Source organism: Protopterus annectens, chromosome 3.part1, assembly GCF_019279795.1.
Source record: "Protopterus annectens isolate FY-2018-M chromosome 3.part1, PAN1.0, whole genome shotgun sequence".
NCBI classification, from domain to species: Eukaryota; Metazoa; Chordata; order Ceratodontiformes; family Protopteridae; genus Protopterus; species Protopterus annectens.
In genome coordinates, this window is record NC_056732.1 from 1861814170 (window position 1) to 1861830904 (window position 16735).

General features: G+C 40.3%; 1 protein-coding gene across 2 annotated transcripts in view; it reads left to right on the forward strand.

Annotated features, from left to right (window-relative positions):
- Positions 1-16735, forward strand: part of LOC122798775 (zinc finger protein 271-like) — a 243283-nt gene that overhangs the window by 156056 nt on the left and 70492 nt on the right. For both annotated transcript variants that reach the window (XM_044067887.1, XM_044067885.1), the window contains exon 3: positions 8386-8508. In XM_044067887.1, coding sequence (XP_043923822.1) covers positions 8386-8508 — 123 coding nt within the window. The remainder of the gene's footprint in view (positions 1-8385; positions 8509-16735) is intronic.

Sequence of the window (16735 nt, forward strand, 5' to 3'; positions counted from 1 at the left end):
TCTGGTATGAATCTGTTTTGCTAGAAATGATAATGGGGTATTAAGGGTTAATTTTGGAAGCAGGGAAGTAGCAGAAAAAGAGCAAATTGGAAGTAAAACTGAGAGAATTAAAATAGTATACAGGTTTGGAAAACTCTTAGGTTGACTTTCCAAAAAAGGTTTAATATTGGATTCTGGTTTTTATTGTGTATGCATTTTCTAAACAGACCCCTTTGTTCTAATGATAAAAACTTCAAACCATCTATAACCCCCAAAAGCAATTGAAAATAGCCTTTACTGCTGTTCTGTTGCCAAAAATTGAATTGTATTCCACAGGCTATTAGATAACTTACTGTTTTTCCTTCAAGCATCTTCTGGAAGGCCACCTTTCAAACTCATGGCTCTGCTCATGCTATACCCCTGGCTGGACATAAATCTTGTCTGCTTTTCTCCACCACCCCTATCTGTATATATTCTCTACCCATCTTCACATCCTCATCTGGCTATCGTACCCTCTCTACCACTTTGCATAACCTTTTCATATCACCTCCTCCCCATTTATACTAATCCATCCTAATCTCTCTTCCCCTTTAGTAATAAGTAAAAGCCATGAGTTTAGTTCAATTGTAAATATACTGTGAACTGCTATAAGGACACTGTCCAGAATTGTATATAGTGTTTTACTTTACTTTTTCTTATTGTTCTCTTTGTAACACTTTTAGTATAGGACTGTGCCTTACAATATTTTATGGGTTGGATTTTGAACTGTATAAGTTTCAGCTGTTTCTTATGTAATATCTTTTGAAATGTTTTATTCTTTCTGTTAAATGGAGCTTTTCTCCCCAGGCCTCCACTGAAAATGGGCTCCTGTGACCCAGTTGGACTTTCCCACTAAACAAATGTCAGTAAATAAATAAATATAGGGAAAGAAAATGAGCAAGTAGAATGTTACTTTAATGTGTGGTACAAAATTATATCCAGTAAACAGGGGAGTTTTGTTTTAGAAAAAGCTAGGAGTGGATTAGCTTTACTAAGTCAGATAGTATTTGTGGCATCATTGCATTTGTTTTTTGCATATTAAATTGTATATCAAAAAAGTAACAGCTGACTAAGAAATTTAATTATTTAGATACCTGTGTGTAAAATGTGATGATTTCTAGAAATGTGTTGGAAAACAGAAAAGAAAGTGTAGTGATTTGGATGGAGAAGTGGGTAAGTACCATAAAAAGTGCTTCATTTGGAACTGGAAATGGGGAAATATCCAAAAACCTTAGCTACTTGTAGAGGCTGGAATCGTTGTAGTTATACTCCGTGTCCTGTGGGCTCCTGTGGAGTGACTTGTGTCTAGCTTACTGTACTCTAAGGGATCTGGTTTTCCTTGATCTTCTTTTCCTCAACAAATGAAACTGTGTAGCCAGTAACAAAGCCAGACATCTCAGCCCTCATTAAGCAATAAGTAAAACTAACTGAGGAGATAATTTATTCACTTAGCACGTGGGAGAAAACTGGAGCACCCGGATAAAATCCATACAAGTGGAGGGAGGACATGCAGACTGCACACAGAAAGCAACCCAGCCGAGAATCGAACAGGAGAACCTCTTGATGTGAGGCACAATGCTACAACTACACCACTGCACCATCCAAACGCTATGGAGCTTTCTCCATTCCATCTTCTTTGTCTGGAATGAACTTGCTGCAGATTTCATAACTTTTCTGGTGTTAACTTTTTTTATTTTATTAATTCTTTCAGTGTGACCAGCTTTGTGGTACAGAAAGCGGAAATCCTGACTATGACATAGGTGACCAGAGTTTGAATAGCAGCTTGAGAACTGGAAAAGCTGGATGGGGGATGATGAATATGAGCAGCCCATGCCATCTAACCAGTCCTGGGGGGCAGAGTCAAGATACAAGTCAGCTGATGACAGTACATCAATCCTGGAAAGACAGAGACGGGATTCCAGTAAGCTAATGACATTGCACCAGTTGTGGGAGGACAGAGTAAGGAGTCCAGTCAGCTGATGACAGTGCACCAATCCTGAGAGGACAGAGACAGGCTTTCAGTCAGCTAATGACAGTGCACCAGGGGTCTATATTATGCTGCCAAAAGATGTGTTCAGTGAACACGTCTTCTTCAACAGATAAACAGCGAAACATGTAATCGCCAAACGGCCACATTAGTGACTTTTTTTTGCAGAGGAAAAAAGTGCTTGGCCATCAGCAGGGATTTACCCTTTTCCCCACTGTAGTGCGATCTCGGAGTTGGTATATTTAGTTAAGGAAGGTGTGGGGGGCACAGCCCCCCCACTATGTAGGGTTTGAAAGTTAGGTTCCTGTTTCTTAGGCCAAGTGCTTTTTTCTCCTGGGGAAAAAAGTCTCTGATGTGGATGTTCAGCATTTACAGAGTTCGCTGTTTATGTGTTGATGAAGACATGTTCACTGAACACGTCTTTTGACAAGATAATATAGACTCGTGCACCAGTCCTGGGATGACAGAGACAAGATTCCAGTCAGCTGATGACAGTGCACCAATTCTGGGAGGACAAAGACAGGATTCCAGTTATCTCTTGCCAGCTCATTCATCCTGTGCAAAATAATTGGTGGTTCTAGGTTGACATGTTTACTTACAGCAAATGCCACAACACTGGGGAACATGGACTTAGCACTCCCATTATTATGATATTGGCCCTTTCAGACATGAATTTGTGAACACGCATACAGTATGGGATGGGGTATGAGGGACATGATGTTCATCGTGTTTCACTGCTGCAGTCATTACACTTAGGTTATCCTGTCGTCAGGCAGGCCCGCAGTCGGCCATAGTTCCAAAGACTTGGTCCGGCATCGGTTGCTGTCGCTTCTTCCCTGACGTCAGTGTGGCAGAGGTATATAAGATGCAGCCAATGCCATTTTATTCAGTCTTTCTTGCCGCACGGTGCCCGAAGCAAAAGCAGTTCGCAAGTCCCGGTCGGCTGACTCCTGAGATATCAAATTCGATTTTCAGAACCGAAGTCTTCAGTAAAGCTAAGTACCCCATTGGGGAAACTTTTTCTTGCCTCAGACCGATGTCAGTAAAAGTTAATAATTGTATTTCTTGTGGGAAGCAAATACCTCATAAGGATTTTCATTCTTACTGTATTCCATGCCTAGGCCCAGATCACGACGTCACTAGTTGTCCATTTTGTGCTAGATTTAACAAACGCACTATTAAATGCCAGTTTGATTTTGCTCACCATTACTTTGGCCGAATATTTAATTACACCATGCCATTGGAACAACCGATGACCGGAATGCACAAAAAATGCAGAGACAAAGATAAGGGCAGGCATCTGAGGTCCAAAACTGACAACGAAGCCTCTTCCTAGGCCAGTCGCCGGTTCTCAGTGAGGCACTTTTGCAGCCCCTGACGCCCGCTACCTCAGAGCTACAGGCCACTACTGACTCCCACGTGGAGGTACCTAGGCCTCTGGATACTCAAGGAGTTGGGCCTACGGAGACTAACCCTTCAGATGGGTCCGGAGCCGCTGAGCAGGCATCGGCTTCTGAGGGTGTTTTCAAACCTTCTCAACTTACCATTAAAACTACAGCCAAGTGTAAAACTCCATTAAAGACAAAGAAGCAAGTACAGCATTCACCTGGACAGGCCTTCATGCCTAAAAAAAACAGATGCTCAAAATGGCCGAAGACTTAATTACTCTGATCAGGGGTTCCCATCCCCTCCTGATAAAAGGACTAGGCAGGATACAGACTATGATTCCTCTGACCAGATTTCTATATATTCTGATTCTTTACTGGGGTCAGCAATGTCAAGGCAGCTGGAATCTCAAGACAGGGAATGGGGTAATGTATTCCATATAGGCTCATCCCTCTCAAGCAATGTTTCTCAAGAGTCACTTGAAAAACTAGCTTGAGTTTTCAGTGGGGGGGGGGGTGACAAAGCGGGATACTGCCAGCACAGCTATCTGGAATTTTGTAAATAATTATATGTTATTTGTGAATATCAACATGATTTATATAAGATGTTTGTGTTACAACTGCATTAGAACTGTATGTCATGCATATCAAACTAGGTTTGTACAGATGTGTGTTAAAAAAGATATTTTATTTTTATAAAGTGCTTGTGCTTAAAATGTAACCAGAGCGTGAGCCTTGTTGGAAAAGAACAGAAATGTACATGCACTACTGTAACTGTTTAAATGTTATATATTTTAACAGTGGAAAGTGGAATACAGGAGGTTAACTTCAGAAAAATAGCTGAAATTAAATTACTTTATGGCTATACAGTAAAAGATTATATATTTCAGTTTTTAGTGCAGCCAGAGACATAGAGACTGTGGTGAGAAGCTTTCTGTTTTGTCTTCGGAGCGAAGTAATTAAAACCTTTGAAAATATGAAGGAATGCAATTGTTTTATGACTTCCAGCATCTGCCAAAGATCTGAGGTCTATGTGTTTTCACAGGTAGATGCTAAATGCTGCCAAGCTTCCATCAGTTGGGGGTTCATCTGGGAATAGTCAGTTGACAAGAAATTTGTCATTCTGCAAGTTATCCCAGCAGTAATATTTGAGATATTAATTTGAGAGGTCTCTTAGAGAGACAGAGAGCGAGCATTCTGTATTCTGTCTTGGGCCTGACAACAACAACTAGAAGATCTGTTCACCACATCTGCTTTGCTGTTAAGTAACCTAACTAGGGTATAATAATTCTCTTAGATTCAGTCAGGGATATAGTGAAGCTTACTTTAGATATTTTTGTTTATTTATTTGAGACTGTCCTGCAATGTTGGTTTAAATATTTCCTGTGGTTTTGAATTCTGATGTCACTGTGAAGAAAAAAATATATACATACAGATATATATATATATATATATATATATATATATATATATATATATATATATATATATAGTGTGGGTCACTCCTAATAGCCTTGCTCCTGGTCAAACTACCATTTGCATTAATATTAATATTAATATTATTACACAGTAAGATTAGACACCCTTTGTCAATGGCATTAAAGTAGCTGATAAGGAGTTGGTTGGTGGCAGTGATAACTATCTTATAATTTTTAAACCTATGACAGCCATTCCCAGGTGTAGGTGTGTGTGTGTGTGTGTGTGTGTGTGTGTGTGTGTGTGTGTGTGTGTGTGTGTGTGTGTGTGTGTGTGTGTGTGTGTGTGTGTGTCAGCTACTTGGTCAGGGACACGAAGCATTGATTGGACAGAGAGGCTGCTGGAGGTCTTTGCTTGGCCACTCAGCTGATTCAAAATTGATTACATGTATAGATCTGCAGTTGTGGGACTGCATACATAACTGATGATCTCATCAGATCCAAACATAGTAAAAGCTTTAAAACATGAGGAGAGAAAGTCAATGATGACCTCTTTGTATAGCTTAGCAGAAGCATTCTGGTGTCAAATGGGAATGGAAAGCAAAGCAGACTTAAACCAAATGATGTATAAAAATCTGTGTTTTCCAAGATTACATATTCTTTGTTGTGAAAGAGGTATGGACCTTATAGAATCTGATTACATGTATAGAACTCTAGTTATAGGACTGCATACATATCTGCTGACCTCATCAGATCCAAACAGAGAAAACTTTAAAACACGAGGAGAGGAAGTCTAAGATAACCTCTATGCCTAGTTTAGCAGAAGCATTCCAATGTCAAGTGGGAATGGAAAGCAAAGCAGACGTAAACCAAAATCACGCAGAACCTGAGTGTGCCAAGAGACCAACAATATTTGGAAGAGGATCGAATGAGAAGGAAAGAAATATGGGAAAGGTGTAATTGTAGTGACAAGTATAGAGATCTTCCAGAACAAGCTCATGTTGATCAGAATTTATTTCAGGAATGGTTAAGAAGATATGAATTTTAACCAAAAGATGAAAGGTTAATAATGGCAACCCAGGATAGTGGTCTATGTACACATTGGTTTACAAAGTCCATTGCATATGTGGGAGCAACAGACAATTTGGTTATTTATTTGTATTTGTCTTTTTTGACCAGTAACGTCCAGCTGGGATAGATACATTTTTCAGCAGAGACCCAGGGGAAAAGAGTTCCAGTATTGAGATACATAGACAATATACACTATATTTTCATTGTCCACAATGTATACACTATTTTTCTCTTGGTTATATAAACATTTTTGCATACATAATTAGGTGTAACAGATGATTAATGCTAACTTTGCTTCATACTATTTGTGACTGTAGGAAGACAAGAAAACTGAAGATTAGCTGTTCGTTTGCATAAGTTGTAGCAGACAGAAATGCAAAGAAGAACAAGGGAAGGCCAAGACTGACATTTCATTTGGGTTGAAATTAGTAATTCCTGGTATGATGAGGGGGAACAAAGATTAAGCAGGAGTAAGTAGTTAAGGGATATAACTGGTTAAATTAGTAAGTGGTGGTGCAACGAGGGAGAATGAGGATTAAGTAGGAGTAGGTAGTTAAGAGTAGTAAATCACAGTATGATGAGGGAGAATGAGGATTGAGTAGGAGTAGGTAGTTAAGGGATATAACCAGTTAAATTAGTAAATGGTCACACAATGAGGATTAAGTAGGATTAGGTGAATAAGAGATATAACCAGTTAAATTAGTAAGTGGTGGTATGATGATTGAGAATGAGGATTAAGCAGGCATAGGTAGTTAAGGGATATAACCAGTTAAATTAGTAAATGGTGGCACAATGAGGATTAAGTAGGAGTAGCTAGTTAAGGGATGTAACCATTTAAATTAGTAAGTGGTGTTAGGATGAGGGAGAATGAGGATTTTGTAGGAGTAGGTAGTTAATGGATATAACCAGTTAAATTCATAAGTTGTGGTATGATGAAGAATAATGAGGATTAAGTAGGAGTAAGTAGTTAAGGGATGTAACCAGTTAAATTAGTAAGTGGTGGTGTGATGATTTAGAATGAGGATTAAGTAGGAATAGGTAGTTAAGTAATATAACCAGTTAAATTAGTAAGTAGCGGTACAATGAGGGAGAACAAGGATTGAGTAGGAGTAGGTAGTTAAATATAACCAGTTAAATCCAGAAAAAATGCTGAGGTTAGGCTCCAGTGTCCAAATCAAAGTAAAAAAGCAGTCTTCAGTCTTCAATAAAGGTAAAAAAGCATACTTGAATCGAAGAATAAAAGTATAAGAATTAATAAAATAATAAATTACAGAAAGAGTTACTTCTGTGCACATTGAGGGTGCTGCGAAGAGCATTTTTGGCTAACATCAAATATTGAAACAATATTAATTTTGTGGACTTTAATATACCCTGACTTAAGAATGGGGTCCATTTCCGACATAGGTTCATAGGTGTGTACTAGGCTAATGGCCCAGGAGCCTTTACAAGCCTAGCCCATAGGATTACCCTGGCATTGTGCCACCAGACATAATAATTAAAAACCCAAAGGACTTGGAGAAATGAAAATGAGAAAGGTAAGTATTTAATATAGAACTGGTTAAGAACTCCAACACCCCTCTGATATGTTGGTGTACTTCTGGTTTGTGGCAGATTGCATATTTAATATAGTAAAGCATCAAATTATAACCGAAATACTGTTGTGTTTACTATTCTGAAATGTAGATATGTTTTACAGCTCCCTGTGGAAATGTCGTCACTTGTAATGCCGAATGCTGATGGGCTGAACAAAATAAATAAATTTAGGAGAAGTGCAAATACCGAGCATCAGTTTTCTCTTTTAAAATTCCTTTTTACATAGAACAAGCCGCCATGCTCTGAACTTCTGTATATTAACTCAGAGGTAGCCATACAGTGGAGAAAAGGGAGCACTCCAAGAAGTGGCCATCTCTGACTTAGCATCTGTAAGCCCATTTTTTCACAGTACAGTCTCAGCATTATGGGATTTACTGAAGTAGGTATGGACATTTTAAACAGTTACCATATTTTACTTTAGTATGTACTTATGTTTTTCATATAGTCCAATGACCATACTTTTCTCGTGTTAAAGAGATTTTATTTTTATTATTTGTGCTAGAATTCCTTGCTGTATAGCATATAAATTAACTCCTATCTAAACTGGCTCACGTTCATACTGGAATGGGTTGGAACCAGATGTTTTTGAATTTCAGTACTGACAGATACCTGCTGTAGAAATAATGCACAAATGTGTGAATACACACACACAAATGAACAATAAATTAAGACTGTAGAAATGAGTATCGTACTTCCTTAGGAGAGTGTTCTTGTCAAGAGACTAAAAGAGTAATGTAATATAAGAATATGGAAAAACAGTCATTTGTCTCCAGAAATGTTTATCCACAGTCCTTGATAAAATACAGCTTTTTGTAACATTTTCTTTCAGACTTGTATGATTAAACCATTGTAAACAAAGTGTAACAAATTACTGGAAGGATACAGTGGTTAACTGCCAATTTATTTCCATTTGCAGGCTATAACATCCCACTGTATGAACTTTTGTTACTTGTTACGAAAAATGAAACAATTCAATATGCTGAGACTGAAGGAAAGACAACATTGCAGCAAAGGCAACTTCCTGGTAGCAGAACCAGCAGTAAGTACATAAGTATTACAACAAAGGCAACTTCATGGTAACAGAACCAGCAGTAAGTACATAATAAGTATTGCAACAAAGGCAACTTCCTGGAAACAGAACCAGCAGTAAGTACATAATAAGTATTACAACCAAGGCAACTTCCTGGTAACAGAACCAGCAGTAAGTACATAATAAGTATTATAGCAAATACAACTTCCTGGTAACAGAACCAGCAGTAAGTATATAATAAGTATTACAACCAAGGCAACTTCCTGGTAACAGAACCAGCAGTAAGTACATAATAAGTATTATAGCAAATACAACTTCCTGGTAACAGAACCAGCAGTACATAATAAGTATTACAACCAAGGCAACCTCCTGGTAAGAGAACCAGGAATACATACATGATAAATATTACAACCAATGCAACTTCCTGGTAACAGAACCAGCAGTAAGTACATAATAAGTATTACAACAAAGGCAACTTCATGGTAACAGAACCAGCAGTAAGTACATAATAAGTATTGCAACAAAGGCAACTTCCTGGAAACAGAACCAGCAGTACATAATAAGTATTACAACCAAGGCAACCTCCTGGTAAGAGAACCAGGAATACATACATGATAAATATTACAACCAATGCAACTTCCTGGTAACAGAACCAGCAGTAATTACATAATAAGTATTACAACAAAGGTAACTTCCTAGTAACAGAACCAGCAGTAAGTCCATGATAAGTATTACAACAAAGGCAACTTCCTGGTAACAGAACCAGCAGTAAGTAGATAATAAATATTGCAACAAAGGCAACTTCCAGGTAACAGAACCAGTAGTAAGTACATAATAAGTACTACAACCAAGGCAACTCCCTGGTAACAGAACCAGCAGCACATAATAAGTATTACAACCAAGGCAACCTCCTGGTAAGAGAACCAGGAATACGTACATGATAAATATTACAACCAATGCAACTTCCTGGTAACAGAACCAGCAGTAAGTACATAATAAGTATTACAACAAAGGTAACTTCCTACTAACAGAACCAGCAGTAAGTACATGATATTTATCATGTACGTATTCCTGGTTCTCTTACCAGGAGGTTGCCTTGGGGTAGGAGGGTGGCCTAATGGTTAAGGTGTTTTCCTTACAAACACAGGGTGCAGAGTTTGAGTCTCTCAAGGGATAATTGGCTAGGCTTACAATGGCTCACAAGGGCAGTTAGCTTAGTACTAACCTATGAACCTATGAAGTATTACAACAAAGGCAACTTCCTGGTAATCGAACCAGCAGTGAGTACATAATAAGTATTACAACAAAGGTAACTTCCTGGTAACAGAAACCACCAGTAAGTACATAACAAGTATTCTTGGTTTGCAGTTATATGCAGGTTAACAGTCTGGTGGAGGTATAGGAGGGAGTACATTCGCAGCACAAGGGTGAATTAATCCTCCAAAAATGTGAAAGTACACAATTCATTATACTGGGCCCAATCACTTTTCAATGAAGTCCAGTTGCCACATCACACCTGCTAGTTACAGTTTTATGACTTCCATTCTGAAATTTACCAGCTCAGTAGAATATGATGTGGTACTGAGGGGTGGAGCTGAGCAATACTGTACATCATGATGTGGTACTGAAGGCGAGCCGTACTGCAGAATGTGGTGTGCTACTGAAGGGTATGAGGTGAGCAGTACTGCAGAACTTGGTGTGGTACTGAAGGCTGGTGGTGAGTAGTACATCAGAACATGATGTAGTACTGAAGACTGGGGTGAGCAGTACTGCAGAACATGGTGTGGTACTGAAGGCTGCGGGTGAACAGTACTGTACAACATGGTGTGGTACTGAAGGCTTGGTGTCACCAGGACTACTGAACATGGTGTGGTACCAAAGGCTGATGGTGAACAGTACTGCAGAACATGGTGTAGTACTGAAGGCTGGTGGTGAGCAGTACTACAGAACATGGTGTGGTTTGAAGGCTGGGGATGAACAGTACTACAGAACATGGTGTGGTACTGAAGGCTGGGAGTGAGCAGTACTGCAGACGACAGTGTAGTACTGAAGGCTGGGGTGAGCAGTACTACAGAACATGGTATGGTTCTGAAGGCTGGTGCCGAGCAGTACTACAGAATATGGAGTGGTACTAAAGGCTGGAGACCAGCAGTACTGCATAATATGGTGTGGTACTGTAGGCTGGGTGTGGGCAGTACTACAGAACATGTGTGGTACTGAAGGCTGGGGGTGAGCAGTACTGCACAACATGGTGTGGTACTGAAGGCTGTGGGTGTCAGTACTGCAGAACATGGTGTGGTATTGAAGGCTGGGGGTAAGCAGTACTGCAGAAAGTGATGTGTGATACTGAAGGCTGGGTGTGGTCAGTACTACAGAATATGACATAGTACTGAAAATTGAGGAATGGACAGTACCGCAGAACATGGTGTTTATGGTGTTGTATTGCAGGCTGGGGATGAGTAGTACTGCAGAACATGATGTACTGTGAGGTGGGGCTAAGAAGTACTGTAGAACTGGATGTGACATTAAAGACCTAGATTTGCCATACTGTAAAACATTACATGCACTGCAGGCTGAGCAGAGCAGGTACTACAGAAAGTGTATTACTGGAGGCTTAGATTGAGATGTACTGCAGAATATGGTGAGGTACTGAGTGATGAATTTGTACTGTAGGTTGGGGCTTAGCAGTACTACAGATCTTGCTGTGGCAGGACATAGTTTTGTTGTGAACAGTGTGATGCCCCTGCACTGATCCAGTAATCAAGGATCATCAATCCTTGCCACTAGCACCAGTGAGGGATCTGCACATTGGGAGGATGACAAGTACATATACAGTAAAGTACAATTTCCCTTAAGAGCACACAGAGATCACAGTCAGTCTGGGGCTGGTTTCTGCCTCTTTCTCCAGATCTCCAATAAGACTCTCCACTGGCACAGGTGAAGGGTTAAGATCTTAAGTCGAGTGGTCAAGCCAAAACCACCAGCACCCTCTCTGTCCAACCATTCCAGCGTGTCCCTGCCCAAGTAGCTCACACACACACACACACACACACACACACACACACACACACACACACACTTTGAGATTTGATTTATATACAAACACACAGACACTCCTGGGGAAGGCTGGCACAGGTTTACTAGCTATGCCCCCTTCTGCACATGCTATAAGGTAGTTATCACTGCCACCAACCACTACTTACCAGCTACTCTAAGGCCCTTACAAAGGGTGCCTAATCCTACTGTGTAATGTTACTATTATCCAAATGGTGTGACCCGGAGCAAGGCTATTGGAGTGACCTATACAGTGTCACCAAATAAATATACAAGAACTCTAAGAGCTTAAATATCTCTCACAAATATCAGCCACAATTAAAAGGTTTAAATATATTTAATAATAATAAATAAAAGAACAAGACATTAGTCAATCAATACAGTAATTAGTTCAGAATCACAGGAAATATTTTAAAACAGTATTGCAGGACAGTCTCAAATAAATACAGAAAACATCGAAACTAATCTTTACTGTATTCCTAACTATATCTAAAGAAATTACTGTACCCGAGACTTACTTACCAAGCAAGGCAAATGCAGAAGTGCTGAATGGATTTTTGTTTCTAGATCCAAGACAAGATGCAAAATACACTGTCCCCCTCTCTGAGAGAGTTCTTAAATTAATATCACATATTACTGCTGGGTTAGCCTGGTTGACATAACTGTTTGTCACCTGCCTTCTGTTCCCAGGCTAACAGATACCAACAGAATTTTATCATCTCTGTGTGAGAAGTGCATATCTCTCAGGTGTTTGCCCAGAACTGGAAGTTTAAAACAATTAAACACTTTTCCATTTTAAACCTAGTAATTATTTCTAAAAACACAAATTCCTGGTAAAAGAGTGATAAACAGTCAACAAGAAAAAAGTAATCACTCATGCTATAGCACAAACTAAAGGTATGAGTGTAGCAGCAATGTTTTAATACCTCAGGTCAGAATAAACACCAACAGTATAACAAAAGCCCAAGAGTAAAACTTCCAGTAAAACCACAGTGAAGCTCTTTCATTGTCAAGACTTCATCAGAACTGCAGAAATTGTTGCTACGCTCTTGCCTTTGGGTTGTGCTACAGCAGGAGTGATTACTTTTTTCTTAGTAATTATTTATGTTTCAAGACAATAGAAAAACCTCTAGCTCTAGACATTGTGTGTGCTTCACTGAAACTGAGAGATAACTCAATTGTAAAACAATTTCCACTTATTTTCTTGAAATTTTGCAAGTTAACTCTGTATGTTCCAGCTTCTACTATTAAAACATACATTTGCACAGGTATAGTTTATATACATTTCTGTTCTCTTCTAATAGAATACACTATCGTTACATTCCTGAAGCTCAGTACATAGCATACAGTTCTCTTACATTTGTAAGACAAGCATATGAATCATATTAATATTCACAAATGACAAGTGTGCTAGCTTGCACTGCATTTTAAGTATTGTTATTACTGTTTTAACTGTTTTTGCTGAAAAAAAAAAACAAAAAACAAGTTCTAAGCTTGTTTCCTGCCTTTCCTGTTACTAGAGTAGTCCAGATACAGATTTGCTGTATCCAGGACTGTTTTGTAAGTTTCTCAGTTCCCCAGACCGTCCAGCTTATCAGTGGGAGTGGTAAGCACTAGCTAGCCTATTTACCACAAGAGGAGTGATTTCTGGCTCTGAAATTGTAGTTTATTAGCCATGTAGGCAGCTTTTCTATCCCTTTAAACTTTCTGGTTTAAAAGCAGTAACCTATTACCGGTGCCAGAAAGTCTGCTCTTCAATTTCTCTCATAGATCTTGCTAGTTCTCTTCTCACTCACACTTTAATTAGCTTATCCCCCTAGCACTTCATCAGGCTTTTTGTAGCAATTATTGTAACACACATAAGTGCCATCAGCACTAGACATCCTATAAGGAAACAGCTCCAGTACTTAGTAATGATGACCATCCCTCCTGGCATGCCTAAAGGTCAGTTCCCTGTGCTTTCTCCTATTATCCTATTAACCTGGTGAACTTAGGCATTCTGAGGCAGTGTAGCAACTGCCTCATGTACACAGACAACCCTCTCTTCTTACCTCCCAACACAGATATGCACTTATATCTGCAAATTGGAAGCCATGTACTCTTCAGCCAAGACCGGAATATTTGGTCAAGAGGAGAAGTTCAACACCTGCACCACACCACATGGAACACATAGCCCTCCAAAACACCAACCATCACAGCCCTCACATAAAAACACAAACCACACACCCACCTTTGTGGAAGCTCTCAGTAAAAATCTACCCAAACAGCAAAGACCTCCAAGGCAGAAACACACTCGACCACCACAACACAGCACAAGACACATAGCTCAGCTGCACAGTGTGTCCCTCAACCTAAGTCCCTAGGCAAAACAGCTTGCCCAATAATTTTATCATAGGTTACTCAATAGTGAGGCACACTGATGTCCCACTTACTAGATTGAATAAAGAGAAGGTAACAGTCAGTTGTCTGTCAGATGCCAGAACCCGACACATAATACACCCACTCAGGTCACTCCACAACAAGTACAAGTATGATACTGTCATTGTCCATGTGGGTGTGAATGACCTGAGATGTACCTCCCTGGACTACATGAAAAGAGACATGGAGGAGTCTCAGATTATGTGGCCCAGGCAGGTATGACCCTAGCCCTGAGCAGCATCCTACCATCACCCAGAATGATACCGCAGTACAAACAGAAAATGATTGATTTCAACAATTGGCTAAGTTTCTGGTGTCATTCTAAGGGGATCCAGTATCTGTCTGCTTGGGGTGACATGATTGAGACCTCAATGCTTTGCCAGAGATGGCCTGCATCTGTCTTCCCTGGGTTTTCAGGTACTGGCTAATGGTCTTGCCACCCCTGTTGTGCCTTTTTTAGGTGATGTTCCAAAGACCAAATTACCACCGTAAGAGCTATAAATAAATGCAATCTGTGGGTCATGCTTCTCAATGCTAGAAGTCTAAATCTCAAGATGCACTTGCTCGAACCACACCTCAAAATGGAGAACATCGACATTTGTGCTGTAACAGAGACCTGGTTTAAAGCAGCAGAAAGCACCCCTGCACTACCAGGCTATAACTCATTCCACACCTTTCAGCCTCAGAACATGGACCGAAGATCCAAAGGCTTCATATTCATAAAGGATATGCACTCCTCCCGACTAGTAGCCCAGTATAACTCATCTGACATACTCCAGGTACAACTAACATTGGGTAAGACGGTGATTCAGGTCGTAGCCTGCTATAGGTCCCCAACCATGTCCCAAGACTCTCACTCCACAATCCTAAGCACCCTGGATACTATTAAGATCCAGTCCAACACTCTCATACTAGGTGACTTCAACTACCTCTCCATCAATTGGGAAAACTACTCATGCACTAATGCACTGGCCCAACACTTCCTGGAATTCATCAGTTCCAATGCCCTGGACCAGATCATTCTTAACCCCAGTAGAGGAAGGAACATCCTTGACCTAGTTATTATTAACATGGACAACTGTTGCTCTACACCCATAGTCAATTCCTCCCTGGTTTGATCCGACCACAAACTAATCACCATGAAAATTCACATCTCACCCACACCCCCCGCAAAGATATCCACAATGAAAAACTTCTCCAAAGCTGACTTTGGACTCCTAAAAACAGAGTTGGCGAAGTTCACGGCACCCATGCCAATGGAAAATAGATGTATGACTGCTGAATCATACACAAATGCACTGTACAAACATGTACATAAATGCATGGAACTAGCCATACACAACAGAACCCCAGACGCTCTCCTCTAAAAAAAAAGGAAGCCAGTCTGGTGGTCCCCTGCCATTAATAAACTCTACAACAGAAGGAAGAAACTGTTGCAGAAAAAGGTGAAGTCCCAAGACGGGAAAAATTCCCTTATTAGCTTCAACAAAAAATTGAGATCTCTCATCAAAACCTCCAAAGCCAGCTATGAAGGCAGAATTGTGGCAGACACTAAAAACAACCACAAAGCCTTCTATAACTATATCAAGAATCTCCATGGCAATACCCAGATTTGCTCTGAGTTACTGCACAGTGGTACCTCTTATACTGAGCCAACAGATATTGCCAACATACTGGCCAACAGATTCAGTGCCAACTTTACCCTCCCCCCAAAGGACCAATTTCAATACAGGAAGAATGCGAGGCACCCAGCATTACTGCAGCACAGGTTAAAGCTGCATTGTCCAAGGCCAAGAATACAGCTTCAGGAACCACAAAAATCAGAAAACAAAGATGAAAAAGTGACTTGTAAACCAAAGGGTGTCACCAAACACAGCAGGTTCCCAAAAAGATATTTTATTGAGCACTTTCGTCTTGCTTGTAATAAAATTATGATTCTGAATTCTGATGAAGTCTTTTGTTACAAGCAAGATGAAAGCACTCAATAACATATCCTTTTGGGAATCTGCTGTGTTTGGTGACATCCTTTGGTTTACAAGTCACTTTTTCATCCAAGAATACAGCTTCCATGGGAACCGACAATATCCCTGGCTGTGTTCTACATGAATTACAAAGTGAACTGGCAGCACATCTGTGTGCCCTATTCACTCACAGCCTTGCCTCAGGCTTTGCCCCTTCCAAATGGTGCACTGCTGCAGTCATCCCTCTCCATAAAGGAGGAGCGACTACAGACCCTGGAAATTATTGCCCCATTAGCCTGACGAGTCTGATATGTAAGGCTATGGAGTGCATCATCATGGACCTAATTATCAGGGATATAGGGAATCTCCAAACTCTAGATCCCACACAGTTTGGTTTTGTGCAGGGTAAATCATGCCTGCTCAACATGGTTGACTTCTTTGAGTCAGTCACCAGAGCTGTGGAAGAGGGTAAGGCAGTTCATACAGCCTACCTTGATTTGGCCAAGACCTTTGATACCATTCCTCACTCAAGAATTATTGATAAACTCACCAAACTAGGCATCAACCCCTATATCATTAGGTGGGTTGCAAATTGGCTCACAGATAGAACCCACAGTGTAAGAGTAGCAGACTCCAAGTCAGACTGCCGACTAGTCACGAGTGGAGTCCCATGGGGATTGGTCCTGGGTCCTCTCCTGCTTGGCATCTAATTCTCAGAAGTCCAAGTCAACACGGAGGGACTCTGGCTGACCACGTTCTCAGATGACTGCAAGCTGGGAGCCATTATTAACTCCCCAAGTGAT